Below are 20910 nucleotides of genomic sequence, written 5' to 3'. Positions count from 1 at the left end.
TTGCGTCAGAGTTCGGTTCACTGTTCAGGACTTATGATTTGTTGTGAGATATCAATAAACTCATCACTGTCGGTTTAGAAGATGTAAAACTACATAAAACACGTTGACCACTGTGGCAATATCTTGATTGATGCTCATTCGTATAGAAATTGGCCAGACTGGAAGTTGTAACAGGTGAATGGTTCACTGAAATTTCTGAATTCAACTCCTAATAACCGCAACTTTGGATTACTTGAATCCCCACTATTAAAATGGTCAATTAAAAAATTCCAAGCCCATGCCACAAACCTCAAGTTCAGATAGCTCACTGAGGCATAGATAATAAATTAAAATAAAACATAGTAAGTCATAGGTCAAATATGTTACAGAATCTAACCACAAACATTGTAGCTTTGGTGAGAATTGGGTCACACCTTTTGGCTCTCGTTGGCAGATGGATTATGAATTGAAGGAAGGAAACAATAAGCATATTTGGGACAATGCCAACACTTCCCAAATGTGACCTCAGGGGTGTCACTGCTCCAAGAATGCATACAGGTGTCAGAAACAATGCCACCATTTGTGACTAATGTCCAGAATGACACCAGCATCCAAGCATTTTGGTATTAAATCAACTTTTACAATACGGTGTCCTGAAGGCAACATGACATCACCATCAGCACACAAAGAACACAGTTCAACATCTTGCTTCCCATAATTTTAAGCTCATTTGGTCTGAAATTATTAAATTAACAAAACGGCGGCACAGTGGTTAGCACTGCTGCCTCACAGCCCCAGGGGCCCGGGTTCGAGTCTATCCTTGGGTGGCTGTCTGTGTGGAGTTTGCACATTCTCCTCGTGGGTTTCTTCCGGGTGCTCCGGTTTCCTCCCACAGTCCAAAGATGCGCAGGTTAGGTGGGTTGGCCATGATTAATGCACAGAGGTTATGGGAATAGGACAGGGAAGGGAGCCTAGGTAGAGTGCTCTTTTGGAGGGTCAGTGTAGACTCGATTGGCCAAATGGCCTCCTTTTGCACTGCAGGGATTCTATGAAAAGAGAATATTCAGGTAAAGTGCATTGAAAACCTAAAGCAAGGTCCAGTTTTCAATATGAAGATAAATGCCAGAGTAGAATTATACATCTATTTCTATGCATTTTAAGGCAATGTAAGCATATGTAGCATGGTCATGAACATACACACATTCCAAATCAACTATACATTTGTGATAAATTGGTATTTTCTTTCCTCCTCAAGTGTAATATGTTAATTAAGGGAACTAAACTTTAAGCCATTATTAAATGCATTTAACCTCATGGACAGGTTTGTTAAAAGCAAAACGTATTTGTTAATGTATACATATGTATCCAGTCCAGATAATTTGTCACTAATGTTGCAGGCAAACTGTTCCATCTTAACATCAACTGCAGCTAGGGTGTTTTCCTTTAATTTACAATTTGCCACGTTAAGTCCTGTCTCACGTTGCGCAGAACACGTAAGATGTTGAAATCTTTCCTTTCCCTCCAGAGGTCTTTGAAGCGGTTCAAATAAACCAGACAATTCACATCCAGTTTTTGCTTCGTGCGATTAGGTAAAGTCCAGATTAATGCTTGGGACAATGATCCACAATTTTTAAATGATCTTCAAAGAACAACATGTAGAACAATCAGTTTATATCGAGAAATGTATGCACGTGGATTCAAAGGTATGTTGCTGGGATTTACAGAGGGAAAACCAAAAAGCCAGAAAATGTTGAATATTGCCATCCGCCAACCAAGTTACCTTTCTCCAGTTTCAGGTATGCTTTGTCTTCTTTATCTAAATAGAGCAGGACTCCGTTAGTGGCAGCTTCACGAGTCACATCTTTGTCTCCAGCAAAAGCAGAAATTACCGGTTTACCATTAAGCATGAGGTTGACCTATGATTAAAAAAGAAACAGTTGTTATATTTTAAGTGGATGAAGAAGTTATTGTGCCAAGCAAGTCACAGCCAAAGGATACAAAGATTTTTTCTGAAACTCCAATCCAAAAGTATTAAAACTCCATCGGAGCCAGATCCTATTCCCAAACCAAATTCAGAAACAGACAGCTTCCAGTAGGAATCGTCAGTCATCAAGGTACATTGTCTTGTCAACATTTATACCAAAAACTTTTTATTCAAGAGCTCCTTAACCAACTAAACATAAGCTAATTTCTCAGATGCATACCAGAGACAGAAATTAATCCTCCCCTTGAAGGGGCTGCAGGTGGGGGAGTGGGGGTGCGGGGAATGTGGTAGAATTGTGCTAAAAGTCGGCTCACAAAACATAAGAACATAAGAACTAGGAGCAAGAGTAGGTCATCTGCCCCTTGAGCCTCCTCTGCCATTCAATGAGATCATGGCTGATCTTTTGTGGACTCAGCTCCACTTTCCGGCCTGAACACCATAACCCTTAATCCCTTTATTCTTCAAAAAACTGTCTTTATCTTAAAAACATTTAATGAAGGAGCCTCAACTGTTTCACTGGGAAAGGAATTCCATAGATTCACAACCCTTTGGGTGAAGAAGTTCCTCCTAAACTAAGTCCTAAATCTACTTCCCCTTATTTTGAGGCTATGCCCCCTAGTTTTGCTTTCACCCACCAATGGAAACAACCTGCCCGCATCTATCCTATCTATTCCCTTCATAATTTTATATGTTTCTATAAGATCCCCCCTCATCCTTCTAAATTCCAACGAGTACAGTCCCAGTCTACTCAACCTCTCCTCGTAATCCAACCCCTTCAGCTCTGGGATTAACCTAGTGAATCTCCTCTGCACACGCTCCAGTGCCAGTATGTCCTTTCTCAGGTAAGGAGACCAAAACTGAACACAATACTCCAGGTGTGGCCTTACTAACACCTTACACAATTGCAGCATAACCTCCCTAGTCTTAAACTCCATCCCTCTAGCAATGAAAGACAAAATTCCATTCGCCTTCTTAATCACCTGTTGCACCTGTAAACCAACTTTTTGCGACTCATGCACTAGCATACCCAGGTCTCTCTGCACAGCAGCATTTTTTAATATTTTGCCATTTAAATAATAATCCCTTTTGCTGATATTCCTACCAAAATGGATAACCTCACACTTGTCAACATTGTATTCCATCTGCCAGACCCTAGCCCACTCACTTAACCTATCCAAATCCCTCTGCAGACTTCCAGTATCCTCTGTACTTTTTGCTTTACCACTCATCTTAGTGTCGTCTGCAAACTTGGACACATTGCCCTTGGTCCCCAACTCCAAATCATCTATGTAAATTGTGAACAATTGTGGGCCCAACACTGATCCCTGAGGGACATCACTAGCTACTGATTGCCAACCAGAGAAACACCCATTACTCCCCACTCTTTGCTTTCTATTAATTAACCAATCCTCTATCTACTACTTTATCCTTAATGCCATGCATCTTGATCTTATGCAGCAACCTTTTGTGTGGCACCTTGTCAAAGACTTTCTGGAAATCCAGACATACCACATCCATTGTCTACCGCACTGATAATGTCCTCAAAAAATCCCACTAAATTAGTTCAGCATGACTTGCCCTTTATGAACCCATGCTGCGTCTGCCCAACGGGACAATTTCTATCCAGATGCCTCGCTATTTCTTCCTTCATGATAGATTCCAGCATCTGCCCTATTACCGAAGTTAAGTTCACTGGCCTATAATTACCTGCTTTCTGTCTACCTCCTTTTTTAAACAGTGGTGTCACGTTTGCTAATTTCCAATCCGCCGGGACCACTCCATATAAACTCCTCCTCAAGGCTGCCTTGTCCGATCTGGTTAAACCAATCGACATGTAGAATAAGATCCCCCATGATAACTGCTGTACCATTTCTACATGCATCAGTTATTTCTTTGTTTATTTCCTGCCCCACCATAATGTTACTATTTGGTGGCCTATAGACTACTCCTAAGAGTGACTTTTTCGCCTTGCTATTCCTGATTTCCACCCAAATGGATTCAACCTTATCCTCCATAGCACCGATGTCAAAACATGGGCTGGATTCTTCGATTCTGGGGCTATGTCCCCACGTTGGCGTAGGAACAGTGGTGTTTTATGCCAGAACAAATAATGTAAAATGGCCACCGATTCCCCGTTTTTCTGGGGGCTAGCATGGCGGCAGTGTAGAGCACCCGATTTAGCTGCTGATATGGCCCAGAGAATTGCCGGGTCCATGGCTACGCATGCACATGGCAGAGACCGCTATGAAATCGTGCCCCCCTTTGACCTGGTGGCGCACACCGGACCACACTCCAGAGTGCCCCCAGACCCTATTAAGTCCCCCCCTGCCCACAGATCGGCCCTCCTTCGACTGTTGCTGCGCTGAACTGAGTTCACAGCCACCATGCCGAGTTCCCAATGGATGAGACCATGAGTGACCTACGCCGTTGGGAACTTGGCCGGTCGGGGGCGGAGCATTGGGGAACGGGCCTCAGATACGTAGCGTGGTGTACTCGGAGTATGCCGCTTTGGAAGGGGTGGAGCATCGCGAAAGCGTCGCCGCCCCCAATTTGGTTGGGAACTCTTATTCTCTGGCCGATCGCCGAATGTGATTTCGGTGTCAGTGAGCGGAGAATCCAGCCCATATGGTAGAGAGTCAATTACCTTCCAGACAAACTTTGATTAAGCTAGGGCTGCGGAAAGTCAAGTTCAGCCTTCCTGCCAATAGACTAGTTGAGGCTCTTTGACCTGATTCTCTGGCCTACCTGCGTGAGGTGTGTTTCTCGACAGTGTGAGGTGGCCCGTCCTTGGACAGCGGCAGGATCTTCTGGTCCCGGCTTTGTCAATGGGATTTCCAACTGAATCCACCCCACGCCACCAGGAAACCTGCGGCGGAGTTGCGTCGTTGGTGGGACCAGAATATCCTGCTGGCGTGAACAACCAGGAGATCTCTCCCAATGTCTTTTTATTCCACCTGGAGGTATTTTTCTCTTTTAAACCAGTGACAAACAATGAATGTCAACTTAAATGTTTGCTATACACGGTGGTGACACAGTACATCTCGCTAGTGTGTTTTGCTAAACTAGCGAGTCAATGTCAAAACATTACCACTTTCACGAAATTAGACAGTGCACATTGGTGTTCTTTTGGTGAGATACTTCCTAGTAGCACATCCTGATGATTGTTATAGAATCATACAATCACTACAGTGCAGAAGGAGGCCATTTGGCCCATTGAGTCTGTGTTGACTCTCTGAAAGAGCACCCGACCGAGGCCCATTGTTCCACCCTATCCTCGTAACCCAGTAACCCCACCTACCTTTTTTGGACACTAAAAGGAAATTTAGCATGGCCAATCCATCTAACATGCACATCTTTGGACTGTGGGAGGAAATGGGAGCTGAAGAATTTCATTGCTCGATTTCTACTTGTACTGACTTGAACTGTGAGAGGCCAACATACATGTTGGCATGGCTAAAATAAACATGAGCTAAGCGTATTTAAGAGGTTCTGGACAATTTGAGCACTTCATCCAAAAACACTTTACATAGTGAGGAAGTTGAGATGATTTCATGGGTAGAATTATGTGAACTTCGTCCCTAACCATTTGGTGGGACCGTTTGCGGGTCAAAGTCCTGAAGGATGGTCTTTGTCGAGGATTTTTCCCAGGGCCATGTGATTACCACCCACCCTCTGGCCCCTGACCAATAAGGGAGGGTGGGCAGGATGATATGCTCAATCTGTCAAAAGAAGAATTTCGAATTGCAGATTTGAGGTCATTATCAAGTCAGCCATTTAGCCATCAACCAGGAATCACCCCCCACCCCCACCCCCCACCCCAATGGCATGTTTTACAGTGGTAGAGTCAGCTCACTGATATCCTTGTGGTTTTGAGTGATTTTCTCATCAGTGAACCTGCCACAGTGGTCGCCTTCGACAGGACCAGGAAATCCCACTGGCGGGAAGGCCCAGAAAATCCAGCACAAGGTGTTTGCCCACTTGCCTTCAATCCCACCCCAGGAACATCGGGATCAGGAATGACCATGTCTGATTTCAAACCAAAGTCAAATTCAGGAGGTTTGTTGGCCCCAAAAAGCACGCAAACCTGTCTCCTCTCACTTGAAAGATTTCTCTCCCCCAACTGCTCCCATGTCTCAGAATGTATTTGCTTCCCACGTGTAAAAAATAAGCCTCCAGAGCATGATATTTAACTGTGAAGGATTTAATTAATAAATCACATATGAGTTGATACTTATGAGTTGTGGTATCATTCTTCTAAAACACTTACATCAATAGTTTACAGCTCCCTAGGAAATATAAGATAAATTATTAAATGTGTCAAAAATATGGCAGACAAAATTCACATTTGTCAATAAGATAGTTTGTTTGCAGGGCATGTAAATTAAGGTGCAGGGGATGATGGAGAGTCTGGCAATCAAAAATGACTTTCCTTCGCAGAAATGATAAAAAAAACATTTTTTATGGGACTGAAGTGTTATTTTTATCATCTTCGCTGTCATTACAATGCGACAGCGAAATTAAAAATAATAATATACACAAATCATGCTGACAGCAGCTCTTATGCACTGCCCTCTCCATAAGTTATCCGTACGCTGTGAAAGGTGCTGATGGATTGCTGGAAATCCAAACCTAATGGCGCCATTGGAAATTCTCTGAGGCCAGCACTTGTTCCTGTTTATTTTTTATTTTTATTTTTTTTAATGAAAATAAATTTAGATTACCCAATTGTTTTTTTTTCCAATTACGGGGAAATTTAGCATGACCAACCTACCTACCCTGTACATCTTTTTGGGCTGCGAGGGTGAAACCTACGCTGACAATGTTTAAACTCCACATGGACGGTGACCCTGGACTGGAATTGAACTCGGATCCTCAGTGTTAACCACTGCGCCACCGTGCCACCCTTTGCCCCTGTTTATGGGCAGAAATGAGAAGTAGCACGATAAAAATTAGAACACACTGTTCCTGCTCCTGAACCATCCACTGCCATTTTCATCAGCACCAAGGCACCGGCAACCAGTGTGGCTAAAAGAGGCTGGAGCCTCCTTAATATGTGCAAATCAGGCTCCTATGGAATAAATATGAATTTAGCCTGATGCACACTCAGTACTGGAGCCTCCCAGGTGGTAGGGGTTAGAACTGGTCATTTTAAACAGTATCAAAAGAAACATTCAAATGTAGACACCACCCTGACTTGAAACAATATCATTGCTCCTTCACTGTCACTGAGCCAAAATCCTGGAACTCCTTCCCTAACAGCAGTGTGGCTGTACCTACACCATGGACTGTAACAGATCAAGAAGGCAGCTCATCACCAATGTCTCAAGAGCAATTAGAGTGGGCAATAAATGTTGGCTTTGACAGTGATGTTCACCTCCCAAGAACAAATGAAAAAATTTAAATCTTTGATACTCATCTCATTGAAAGAGTTTTAGTGAGATCATTTTCGAGCAGAAATTGTGCTTTTATATTTGGGTTATGCACTGCCATTGCAAGCATTACCACAGCAGGGTGCTTGTTTCACTGAAGGATGGAAGTGATATTGGTCATCCCATACCTGCTGCAGGAAGAGAAGGGAGAGCTGCAGCCATGGCTACAGTAGGTGTGAGACTTGCACCTGGTTCTACAGGGAGTCCAAGAATGGGGGTGGCATGGTTGGAGACAGCCTTGTCCTATTCAAGAACTCTAGGCTGCCACTTCAATGCAGTTTTGCAGGATGGTCCACTTTGGTGTCTGACACCAGTAACAAAATGCTTTAAGGGAATTGTGACAGAGGTGGAAGCTGCCAATATGGGAAAGATCAATATGTATCACTTTCACTGTACCATTTTCATTTTTGTAAGGCCATAGCTCAGCATGTCCACACATCAGAAAGTGAATAGTCGCCAGGAGTGCCATCATGATGTTCCCATCAATACGTTTCCCCCAGCGTTTGATGCTGGTGGAGATCAGGCAGGAGGTTGGGCTCGGATCTAAGATACTGGTGCCATAGACTCCCAGGCAACAGGCACAACTACACTCAAAAAGGTGACCGATCGCACGTTATTGAAATGGAATGCCGCACAAGCTGGAAGGGACATCTTTTACTTTCCAACATGGGGGGAAACCCTTAGGCTGCAGTCACATCCAATAGTGCTCATAGACAATCATTTCATTTTTTGTTAAGGCTGGGCTGCTGAATTCTGTATCCCTCTCCTCCTCCCCAGAAATAGGATCCAAACTTGCCTCTAGTCAGCAGTCTTCTGGTCTCTATTGTCCACCTTAACCTGCTCCAGCTCACCAATGCTAAAGGATTAACTATGTATCAACTGCTCCAACTCACCCTCTATGCCAATTGGGGAGCTTTATTCAGTACTGATTCTCATGAAGCAAGTGATGTTGTACCTTCACATTGGTGATCCTCCTCCATTTCTTGTGTCATGCTGAGAAAGCATGAACATAAGAACATAAGAACTAGGAGCAGGAGTAGGCCATCTGGCCCCTCGAGCCTGCTCCGCCATTCAATGAGATCATGGCTGATCTTTTGTGGACTCAGCTCCACTTTCCGGCCCGAACACATAACCCTTAATCCATTTATTCTTCAAAAAAACTATTTATCTTTATCTTAAAAACATTTAATGAAGGAGCCTCAACTGCTTCACTGGGCAAGGAATTCCATAGATTTACAACCTTTTGGTTAAAGAAGTTTCTTCTAAGCTCAGTCCTAAATCTACTTCCCCTTATTTTGAGGCTATGCCCCTTCGTTCTGCTTTCACCCGCCAGTGGAAAAAACTTGCCCGCATCTATCCTATCTACTTTCTTCATAATTTTATATAGAAATTACAGTGCAGAAGGAGATCATTTGGCCCATCGAGTCTGCACCGGCTCTTTGAAAGAGCACCCTACCAAAGCCCACACCTCCACCCTACCCCATAACCCAGTAACTCCACCCAACACTAAGGGCAATCTAACATGGCCAATCCAAACCTGCACATCTTTGGAATGTGGGAGGAAACTGGAGCACACAGAGGAAACCCACGCACACACGGGGAGAATGTGCAGACTCCGCACTAGACAGTGACCCAAGCCGGGAATCAAATCTGGGACCCTGGAGCTGTGAAGCAATTATGCTAACCACTATGGTACCGTGCTGCCCCTATGTTTCTATAAGATCCCCCTGCATCCTTCTAAATTCCAAGTAAAGAAATGAAGTAAACGAAATCTAAAAGGCATTTGTCTCTCTTCCATATTCTCTTTCTCAAGTTCTGTTTTTTTACTAAATGAACAATTGGTGGACTGATAAATGGCCAAGCTGGCACATGTTGATAACTCTAAGATTCCAGGCCGTTCCAACATGAAGGGTATTGACCTTTAGTTGTAAATAGGAGTTGTTGTAAAATAAAAGGAGTTTTTCAGGATGTCAAATTATTGGCATAGCTGCTTAAACAATGACAAGGAAGCATCTCTCTGAACATGTTCCCAGCTTACAATTGCCGCTATCCCTCCATGCATCAAATCCATCGTCCATAAGAACTAATGGGAGTTCTGGGCTGTCCTTGATGGGAGAGAGAGCAGTCATCAGTTTATGTCTTCCTTCTAATTGGCAGACCAATCTCTACACGCTTAAGAGTTTTAATAAGAATAGGATTATCACATGTTGCAGTGCCTGCCTTAACGTCTCCATAAAATAACAAGATAATAACAAGCAGAGGTTAAGCCTGGACAGCTTCAATGTTGAGTCAAATGGGGTTGGGGTTCTTCCTAAACTAGTCCCTTATGAACCGGAGGTGAAAAGCCTAATATTTGGCACACCCTTCGTCTCCAGGAGCTGGAACTTAGTAAACGTAAGGCTTCTTCTTATTCCAGATAAACAAACTAATCATTCCATTAATCTCCTTTAAAACTATGTGATAGCAATATTGGTAACATCTGCAGGGAGTGTAACAATCTATGCAACATGTTCATTTTAATCAAGGCAATCCTGCTTGGCCATGAAACTGGCAAGGACACCAACAAGCCAAATCCCACCTAATAGAAGCAACCAGCTGAGGGAAATTTGCTTCATAACAACTGCCTAAAATAAGGGTAATCATCACACCAAGGTATTTAAACCCCAACCCCAATGGGGACCATCTGAAGGAAAAATTAGTAAGGAAGGGGGTCTCTCTCCCACCAGTACAGTTTCTGACTTTGTCAAATTGATTTTATAACGACAGAAGGCACTAAATCTGTCCACCACCTTAATAACAGCAGAAATCAAAACACCTGGCTTCAACAACAATAGCACATTATCAGCATTAATCTTGTGCTGTTTATCCCCACACTTCAGCCCCATTATTAGGGGGTCCCACCTTGTGATCTCTGTCAAGGGTTCTGTAGAATCCAATGGGCAAGAAATGCTCATAGGTTGCACGGTATTATACAAAAAAGAGATTTATTAAGATACACTACTAAACTCCCATGCCCCGAATGGTCACCCTTCCTGATGAGCACCGAGGCTAGGATTTTTATTCTATGGAACATTCCCTGTTAAGGGGGAAGCTCCATCCCCAATTACTGAGTGTGTTCATACTCGTTATGAGTTAATGGGAATTGGATGGGGGGAGGAGTAAGTCCTCAAGGAAAAAATCCAAGAAAGCGTGAGTTGAAAATGTGAGGGTTGGGGGGGCTGAGGAAAAAAGTAAATTATCTAACCCTAGGATTCAAAGTCCTCCACACATCCAAATATTCCAGCTCCTCATACACAAAGGCCAGTGCTCTAGCCATTAGAACGGAGGGAGGGGGTGATGAGGAGGGGGGAGGGGTCTAGTGACTGGAAGCTTGTCCATCAAGGTTTTTAGGTGACAATTGAAGTCACTATCCACACACAAATTAGCCAAGACCAATCTGCGAAGTCCAGAATAGCATTACTAATAAACACTGGAGATTCATTCATTGGGCCATACACATTCATTATTGAGACAGCTTCTCTGTGTACAAGCCCTCTAACTATAACATAGCTGCCACCCTTATCCCTTATCCTTAACACAGTCCTCTACCTTCTAGGAGACATTCTTGTTGATCAGGATTGCCACACTGCTACTATTCCTTGAAAAGAGGCAAAGAAGGACCTGCCCTTTCCATTCGCCCCTCAATTTTAAGTGCTCCCTGTCATCTAAGTGTGTCTCCTGTAACAAGGCTATATCCACTTTCTCCTTCAGAAAAGAGAGGGGGCTGAATTCTCCGCTGTCAGGATTCTCCATTTTGCCGGCAGCCTGGGCGTTTCCCGAAGGCATGGGGCTGCCCCACAATGGGAAACCCCATTGACCAGCTGGTGAAACAGAGAATCACGACAGCGTGCCGAAGCAGAAATCCGGAGAAACACGCTCAGGATTTGTTTCCTTTTCATAGAAAGATGAATTCCTCATATATTCGATTAATAAAGTTTAAAGTTAGTTATTGACATCACATAGGTATCAAAAGAAAAGTAGGGTAGGATTTTCGTGCTAAATTTGGGCATGTGCCATAACAACCCTCCTCCATCTCAATTTTCACCAGAAGCACCAAAATATCTCCAACACCTTATTTTCACAGATATAAGACCTGTCTGTACAGATGCAGGATTTAGTCAACAATATAGAGACATAGAACATAGAACATAGAACAGTACAGCACAGAACAGGCCCCTCGGCCCTCGATGTTGTGCCGAGCAATGATCACCCTACTCAAACCTACGTATCCACCCTATACCCGTAACCCAACAACCCCCCCCCTTAACCTTAGACCCCAATATAATAATACAAAACAATTGCAAACACAATAGTTCTAAAGGGACATTCCTCAACCAAAGTGAGGACCCATAGGACTAACCCAATGCAAATACTGTCATTACCAACAGGATACAACCTCCTCAACAAGAAGGAGAAGAGAACCAACAAGGGAATGGGAGTCAAATGCCCTTCCTGCATTTTAAGCCACACATGTATCCATCACCCCACCGGAAATGGCAGCACTCACCTCTGCCATGGTAAAACACGGATAATAAGAAAAGACAATGGTAACTAGGATGCAGCACAGCTACCATGTATAAAGACACTAAAAGTCCCCAAAACACTCAAGGACAAGAGGAAAACATTAATTAGAGTACTCAAATATTAACTTCTCCCTTTAAGCAGGATATATGAAAATAAAATCAGACAAACATCATGATAGGGAGAGTTTGGATTAAAGCTTTTGAGGATTTGAGAATCCCAAGTTGCCGACTATCAGTTCATGTCCTTGCCTCTCATAGAAGACTTAACAAAAGCCAAGGTAGTAGTTGGATAATCGAAAGACTTAACGGAGTCGTCAGATGCCACTTTCATGGTCGCGGGATAATGCATAAAATAATATACGCCAGTGTAGCCACCTGGAGTGACCACTGCCCAACACAAAATGGAAGATTGCAAGGAATGCAGGGAAAATGGACATGTTGCAAAAGCAAGCAGCTTGCAACACGCTTGTGTATTCTGACTACTGCAGAAACCAGTTCTGAATGCTGCAGAAACCAGACAGCACTGTGAAAGAAAACAAGTTGGCATACTAATGAGGCGATACCGGGCGATCCCCAGGTACAATGGAAACAAGTTAACACAAATCGATACATTAAATGGAAGGCCAGACTTTTCGGCACCAAAGGAAGCCCAAAACAATAAGTCCCAAGAACCGCCCAGGGATCGAGGAACTGCCCCCCTATTGGGGAATTCAAATCAATCGATTGGGAAGAGACCCAATCGATTGCGAGTGAATAGAGGGTCCGCCCAGACCCTGAGAGAGGTATAAAACAGAGATCCCGACCCCAGCTCTCTCTCTCTGCCAGCCTCTCCTTGACCAGCCAGCCCTCCCGGCAGAACACCGTTGCAGCAGAAGAACCTTGAGGAGGAGAGGTCTGGACAGCAGCCGCCAGCAAATAAGTGTCACAACGCACGCTACGAGAGTAGATACTCCTGATCCCCTTTAGTCCATAACTACTGGAAGCCTGCGGACCCAGGACAAAGCTAGAGACCGTTGTTCCCTGATCCGGCAGTCCCCTTATCCAGATAAGTATTTGGCCTATTAGTGGTAGGATTAGCCTAGTCTTATAGTTTTATATGCATGATTAGTAGATTACTGTAACATAATAAACGTGTCTTGTTTGAACTTACTAATTGGTGTATGGATTAATTGCTTTGAACTTGACCTTGAAACTTGTGGCGGTATCTTAATGATACCTGCCGACTCTAAAGCTAAGGAATGAAACAGAGCCAAATTGAGTGTTAAGCATACTCAACCAGAATGAGCAACACCAGCTACCTTAAGTTGCCTTTAAACTTCATCGAAGCATCGATGCTTCAGCTGCATCCCACTCGGCTTTCACATCCAGCCTCCCAAAATAGCAGCCAGCTGTCAAAGAACATAATAGGAGCCTTACCCTCCACTTCCTCAGGCAGACCGACAACTCGGATATTCTTTCTCTGATCTTGGTTCTCCAAATCTTCCAGAATTTCTGATGTGCCACATTGTTGATTTTCAGGGGCGGATCGGTGACACAGTGGTTAGCACTGCTTCCTCACGGCACCGAGGACCCAGATTCTATCCTGGTCCCGGGTCACTGTCCTTGCGGAGTTTGCACATACTCCCCGTGTCGCATGGGTCTCACACCCCACTCTCACCACCCCAAAGATGTGCAGGGTAGGTGGATTGACCACGCTAAATTGCCCCTTAATTAGAAAAAATAGAATTGGATATTTTAAATTTTAAAAAATAGCTGGTTTTCAAAGGATTGAATATTAGTTTCAGCTGAAGAAGCAACATTTTCAATGTTCTGGATTCTTTCCCATGTTTTATCAAGCCTTTTATTGGTATTCGGCAACTCGGTCACATGAGCACTCTGGTTTTGTGTCAGCACGTCAAGTTTCTGGTCAATAAGTGGGATAATATTGAGAGTCATCATTTCCAACACCTGCGAGAGCATCTCAGAGAGTGCTGGGTCAAGAGACTGCTTGAGGATCAAGTCGCCATATTGAAATGGCAGCTCCACCGGCGTTGAATTCAACTGCGCCCTTTTATCAATGGATTTCTTCACATTTTTCAGCATATTCTCACCAGAAATCTTCTAGGGACACATCAAATGTTATTTCATGGAGGAAGCAAATCTGTGCCAGGCAATCAGGATAAATGACAGATTATGAAGCAAGTGGTACCAGAACCTGTGGAAGAGCTGATATTCCGGCATTTGCATCACGTTATTCCCCCCACTCCAAGCGATTTAAGCTCACTTTAAATAGACATCAGTCGCATTGGACATCTTGCCCACTAAAGGGATCAGCTATCAATAAACGCTATCCGGGCAAGGTGACAATACAAAAGGTTTGGGCCTCTCACTGCTGATAATCGATGGATGTCCAGATTATTGAAGTGGATTTACACGTGAAAATCGACTCCTATGTTTCACCAAGCCCTTATTCCATAAAATGCAGAAATTGAAAATAATTAATGATTCTAAAGAACACAGAATAAATTAGCCGAACAATTCTGTTTAGAAATATCACCCTGGTATCAGACACTTCCATATTTGCACTAATCATCTGCATTCATTAATATTCATGTATCTGCTGCTGGCAACAGTCAATTAAACATTCTTTTACATGATTAGAAGATCAAAGGAATTTAAGAAACCTAGATGTGTCATTGTCATGGGACTCACTGTTATTATTGGAAAATATTGTTGAACACCAACATTGCGGATGTCCCATTGGATCGCACTGCTGCCTCATAGTGCAGATTTGATTCCTTGGGCGACTGTCTGTGTGGAGTTTGTATGTTCTCCCTGTGTCTGTGTGGGTTGCCTCCGGGTGCACCTGTTTCCTCCCACAGTCCAAAGTCGTGCAGGTTTGGTGGATTGGCAATGCTAAATTGTCCCTTAGTGTCCGAAGTTGTGCAGGTTAGTTGGGGTTACAGGGTCAGGACGGAGGAATGGGCCTAGATGTAGTGCTCTTCAGAGGCTCCATGCAAACACAATGGGCCAAATGGCTTCCTTCTGCACTATAGCGGTTCTACGGATTTGCCAACTTAAAATACTGATTTTACCTTTCCAATAAACATGAGAAGCGTGCACGGTTTTATGCTGAATAAAACAGCAGTACAGGCTACTTGATTCATTTATGAGAATTCCATGACACAGTCCATCTCTTGTGAAATTAACTCATGACGTACCTGCCATTGGTAATTTGAAGTCATTGGTGGAATACATTTTAAACACGGAACTCACGTTGAACATTGCCTGGGAAGTGAAGGTGGAAGGGAGTACATAAGGTCATAATAATGGTCTCCTTGTGTGGACCCATCCGTCTGGGGACCAAAAATTCCAACCTGAAGTCAATGGACCATTTGCTGGCCCATCAAACCTTCCGTCCTGCCTGTGAGGACTCCTGCGGTGGGCAGCACTGGGCACTGGAGGATCCCACCCAATTACTTTATTGAGCCTCACCTGAGTTCCTCACTGATCCCACAATCCATTGCAACCATAAAAATATTTAATTAATTTCAGCTATTAATTAGGCTGACGAAGAATTAAAATACTGGAAGGGTGAATACTATTCTGAGTCCATTGCTTTGTGACTAGCGAGATCCAAACAACTCGATATGACTATAAGCACAACTGTTTAATATGATCAATAACATTCAAATAACCACAACTATTTAATGTGATCAATAAAATTCTTTTTCACCACTGCTCTGCACTCGAAAGATAAAAACATAATAATATATTATTTGAATATATCTCCTCGGTAATGTCTTGGCATTTATTCCAAGGCAGCTAATATTGAACATATTTATGGATTAGACATGGTTATTAGACATTGACATTTATATTTTATTCTGAGTCTTTAAAGCTGCAAGGAGTTTGTTTATTTTGGATCCTATTTCTTCAGTATTCGCAAATATTAATAGTTTCCCCTATTGCACAGAGGGCTCCATATTCAATATTAGTAATCTCCATCAAAGAATCCTGCCTACTTTTTATAATTTATTTTAATCCAATCATTCTCCCTCTTCATAAAGTGTCTGTTAAGATGTCAGATAAGCAATAATTCAACAAGAAAAAAATATCAGAAACTTTTGATTATTACTTAAATATGTAAATTATATCTGGGGAAATAAATTTCATTTTAATCATTTTATACTCTAGATGCGTAATTAAAACGGAATGTCATTTTGGGCGTGTATAGTGGAGTGTTTCTCGGCGCCTGCAGCCGATAACCACCCCACTATCTAACAGGACTCTATTTAAACTTAGCCTCTGCGAGGAATGCCCTGCCGAGGCCACACTTACCTCATTTCCTGCATTGACAAGCTCAGCTTGTCAGTGCAGGAAGAGATCAGGCGCCATTTTTAAGTGCTGCCCCAATCCTTTGGCCCCTCAAGGGCAACCTGGCACCTAGGCACCTTGGCACTGCCAGCCTGGTCAGTGCCCCACCAGGGTGGCACTGACCACGTGCCAAGGTGCCCAGGTGCCAGAGGGAATGCCAGGGTGCCACCCTGCCCAGGGCCTGAACACCCAGGGGCCTCCAATGGCCTGAGAGACCTGCCCCCTAGGTGCCACATTTGTCTGGACAAGTGATAAACGGTACCATGGCAAGGTGACCCAGTTCCCGATCCAGATCACGACATCTCGCAGATCTTATTAGCTCTTGTGAGGCATTCCGAGCATAGCAAATCTCACAAGAGGGCTCTCACTGGTCTCATTGTGTCCCCGAGACGGGCGTGACGAGGCTATTAAACCGCCCCCTGTATTTGTCTATTAACAAATATGAATGCTGCTTAGCACAATCAGAACTTTATAATTACAATTTAAATAAAATTTATGCTGACAATCAGAGGAATGAGTCAATGCCAAATGATCCCAGAATTAGAGACTTCCCAAGAAAATCGGTATGGACATGCATCAATTATTAGAGACAGGCTAATAATATTTTTGTTGCATTCAGTCTTGAAGAGTGTCTGGTTCCTCAGCATTTCTCTTACCTTTTGTATCAGTGTGCTTTTCGGTGTCTAAATCCACTTTACTTAAAAGCTAAACCCCTTTTCAATTCCTTTATGTCAAAAAATGAGGAAAATACCCACAATGATAGAATTTACAGTGTAAAAAGAGGCCGTTCAGCCCATCGAGTCTGCACCGGCCCTTGGAAAGAGTGCACTGCCTAAGCTCCACGCCTCCACCCATCCCCTTTTTATCCCCAACCTAACCTTTTTGGACACGAAGGGCAATTTAGAATGACCAATCCACCTAACCTGCACATCTTTGGACTGTGGGAGGAAACCGGAGCGCCTGGAGGAAACCCACGCACACACGGGGAGAACTTGCAGACTCCACATAAACAGTGACCCAAGCCAGGAATCGAACCTGGGACCCTGGAGCTGTGAAGCAACTGTGCTAACTATTATGCTACAGTGCTGCCACAATATTCAAGTTGTTTACACAATTTCTGGTGACATCTTCCATCTGCCATCAATTAGCTTGCGTGTCCATCATTCAAACTCAATCGCCTGAGTCTACACCAGTTTTTATTTCCATCAATTTAGTGTACCCAATTAACTTTTTCCAATTAAGGGGCAATTTAACGTGGCTAATCCACCTACCCTGGACATCTTTTGGGTTGTGGGGGCGAAAAACCCGCAAACACAGGGAGAATGTGAAACTCCACACAGAGAGTGACCCAGAGCCGGAATCGAACCTAGAACCTTGGAGTTGTGAGACAGCAGTGCTAACCACTGTGCCACCATGTTTCTACACCACAGAATGCGACAAACAATTCACATCAATGATATTAATTCAGTCATATCAATTCATTGACTTAACTTCTGCCATTCGTATGCTAAAAATAAATAGCAATAGCCTGGTCTTGCTGCGTACATTAAAAATATTGTCTACAAAGTTCTAGCCATCTAGGAGTGGGTTTCCTTGTTCCAATATTACTTTGAATCTGGGGGAAAAGTCAAAGGTTTTCCAGAAGTCCAGCAACAGTCCAGCAGGGTAAGAAGCCAATCACATTCCAAGTGCTTTCACAGACAGCAAACCAGAACATTAAACGTATTGATGATCCAATATTTTTAATTAAACTTTACAGCTGTAAAACAAATGAAATGGATAAAAATTAAAACTGAAGTCCTCCTCTTCCTTCAGGTACCATGCTCTTTGAGGGCATTGATGCCCATGAACCTCCATTAGATTGGTCAATGATTATGTTTGGAAGTACTGCAGTGGCTTTCTGATGCCTTCCGCAGTACGGCTGACTCTCCCACTCTTCCCGGCTGCCATCCAACATAATGCAGCGGGGAGTATTCTAATCACTGAGTCAGAAGTTCTGGGTTCGAGTCAAATCCTAGGACTTGATTGCCGAGGAAGGTGTGTTCATAACATGGCTCCACAATTTGATTATCAACTTGCAAATACTTCCAAAGCACGCCAATGGCAGACGGTAAGAGCAGGATAGATTCCTGATCAGCCACATGGTGGAAAGATGGTTGGAATTTCGATCATCAGTATCCATATCTCCATACTAATACATACATATAAAAGAGTACGTTGCCAGAGCAACTCAGATTCACTGAATGATCTAAAAAAAATGGCACCATCTATCTCTCTGATACCGCTTCAGATCATTCTCTGAAGTTGGTCACAACAACAATTTGAAGGTGAGGTGAGATTGGCTGCCCTTGACACTTCACCAAGTGTGGCATCAAGCAGCCCTAACAACACTGGGGCCAATGAGAATCAGGTAAAAACTTTCCACTCATACTTAGTACAAGGGAAGATGGTTATGGTTGTTGGAGGTCAATCATCTCAGCTCCAGAACATCATTGCAGGAGTTCCTCAGGGTAGCCTCCGGGACCCAACCATCCTTAGCTGCTTCATCATTGATGATCAGAAGATCAGAAGTGGGGCTGTTTGCCAATGATTGCATATTGTTCATCGCCATTTGTAACTCCTCAGATACTGAAGAAATCCATGTCCATATACAGCAAAATTTGGTTTGGGCTGACAAGTGGCAAGTAATATTCACACCACACAAGTGCAAGTCATTAACCATCCCCAACAAGAGAGAATCAAATCATCTCCCCGTGATATTCAATCGCATTACCATAGTTCATTCCCCCACCATCAACATCCTTGGAGTTACCATTGCCCAGAAACTGGACTGGACTAGCCACATAAAGACTGTGGCTACAAGGGCAGTTCAGGCACTGGGAATTCTGAGGGAAGTAACTCCCTGACTCCCCAAAGCTGTCCACAAGTCAGGGGTGCAATGGAATGCTCTCCACTTTCCTGGATGAGCGCAGCTCCAATGGCACTCAAGTAACTGGACGCCATACAGGACAAAGCAGCCCGCGTGATTGGTACCCCATCCACCACCTCTAACAGCCACTCCTTCCACCACTGATGCAAAGTGGCAGCAGTGTGTACCATGTACAAGATGCACCACAGCAACTCACCAAGGCTTCTTCAACAGCTCCTTCTGAACAGATGACCTCTACATGTACCTCTACAAGGACAATGGTAGCAGACACATGGGTATATCACCATCTACAGATTCCCCTCCAAGTTACTCACCATTCTGACTTGGAACTATATTGGACGGGATTCTCCGACTCCCGCCGGGTCGGAGAATTGCCGGGGGGGTAGCGTGAATCCCGCTCACACCGGCTGCCGAATTCTCCGGCGCTGGGAATCACGGCGCGCCGGTTGGTGACTGCTGGCAGCCCCCCCCCCCCCGGCGATTTTACGGCCCGCGATGGGCCAAGTGGCCGCCCGTTTTCGGCAGGTTCTGCCGGCGTAAATCACAACAGGTCATTACCAGCGGGACCTGGCTCCACGGGCAGCCTGCAGAGTCCTCGGGGAGTGCAGGGGGATCTGGCCGTGGGCGGACCTGTGCCGTGGGGGCACTCTTTCCTTCCGCACTGGCCGCTGTCAACCTGCGCCATGGCCGGTGCGGAGAAGAACCCCCCTGCATATGCGCTGGGATGATGCCAGCACATGCGCCAACGCGCACCGAAGGGCAGAGGCCCTTCAGCGCCAGTTGGCGTGGCGCCAAGCCCTTCTGCACCGGCTGGTGCCGGCCTAGCCCCTGAAGGTACGGAGGATTCCGCATCTTCAGGGTGGCCTGACGCTGGAGTGGTTCGCGCCACTCCTCGGCGCCGGAGTGGCCCGCCCCGCCAGTTCACGGAGAATCCCGCCCATTATCTTTCCTTCACTGTCACTGGGTGAAGATCCTGGAATTCCCTCCCTTACAGCACTGTGGGAGTATCTACACCACATGGACTGCAACGGTTCAAGAAGGCAGTTCACCACTACCTTCTCAAGTGCAATTAGGAGTGGGCAATAAATTCTGGCCTAGCTAGTGACACCCTTATCTTGTGAAAGAATTTTTGAAAATCCCCTTTTGAAACCTGTGCTGAATATTCTATTTTTCTTTTCTAGATCTTTTTAAACTTCTCCTTTAGTAGGGATTCCAATATCTTTCACACCACAAATATTAAGCTCGGGCAGCACGGTGGCTCAGTGGGTTAGCCCTGTAGCCTCACGGCGCTGAGGTCCCAGGTTCGATCCCGGCTCTGGGTCACTGTCCGTGTGGAGTTTGCACATTCTCCCCGTGTCTGCGTGAGTTTCGCCCCCACAACCCAAAGATGTGCAGGGTAGGTGGATTGGCCACGCTAAATTGCCCCTTAATTGGAAAAAATGAATTGGGTAATCTAAATTTAAAAAAAAAAACAAATATTAAGCTCACTGATCAACAGTAACTAGTAACACGAATGAGGCCATCCTTTTTACGTTTGGGAAACTAAATGCAGATTGAGTGACTGTTTTCCAGAATGCCTCCAAGTGTGAACATGTGCTTCCAGTCACTTGTCATTTTAATTCTCCACTCCAATCCCTCTCAGACCTTTCTTGTCTTACTCTTCAATGTTGT

The 20910-nt window shown here is 44.3% G+C and overlaps 1 protein-coding gene across 2 annotated transcripts in view; it reads right to left on the bottom strand.

The window, feature by feature from the left end:
• Positions 1–20910, bottom strand: part of cbln4 (cerebellin 4 precursor) — a 201558-nt gene that overhangs the window by 19575 nt on the left and 161073 nt on the right. Inside the window, exon 3 of one of the 2 annotated variants that reach the window (XM_038803102.1) lies at positions 1760–1895. In XM_038803102.1, the coding sequence (XP_038659030.1) occupies positions 1760–1895 (136 nt within the window). Of the gene's footprint in view, positions 1–913; positions 1896–20910 lie in introns of those variants that run through there. The other variant, XM_038803101.1, reaches the window with a different exon arrangement.

The sequence above is a fragment of the Scyliorhinus canicula genome, chromosome 7 (assembly GCF_902713615.1).
Source record: "Scyliorhinus canicula chromosome 7, sScyCan1.1, whole genome shotgun sequence".
NCBI classification, from domain to species: Eukaryota; Metazoa; Chordata; class Chondrichthyes; order Carcharhiniformes; family Scyliorhinidae; genus Scyliorhinus; species Scyliorhinus canicula.
Note: the sequence above shows the minus strand (reverse complement) of the source record. Positions and strands in the feature narration are given on the sequence as shown.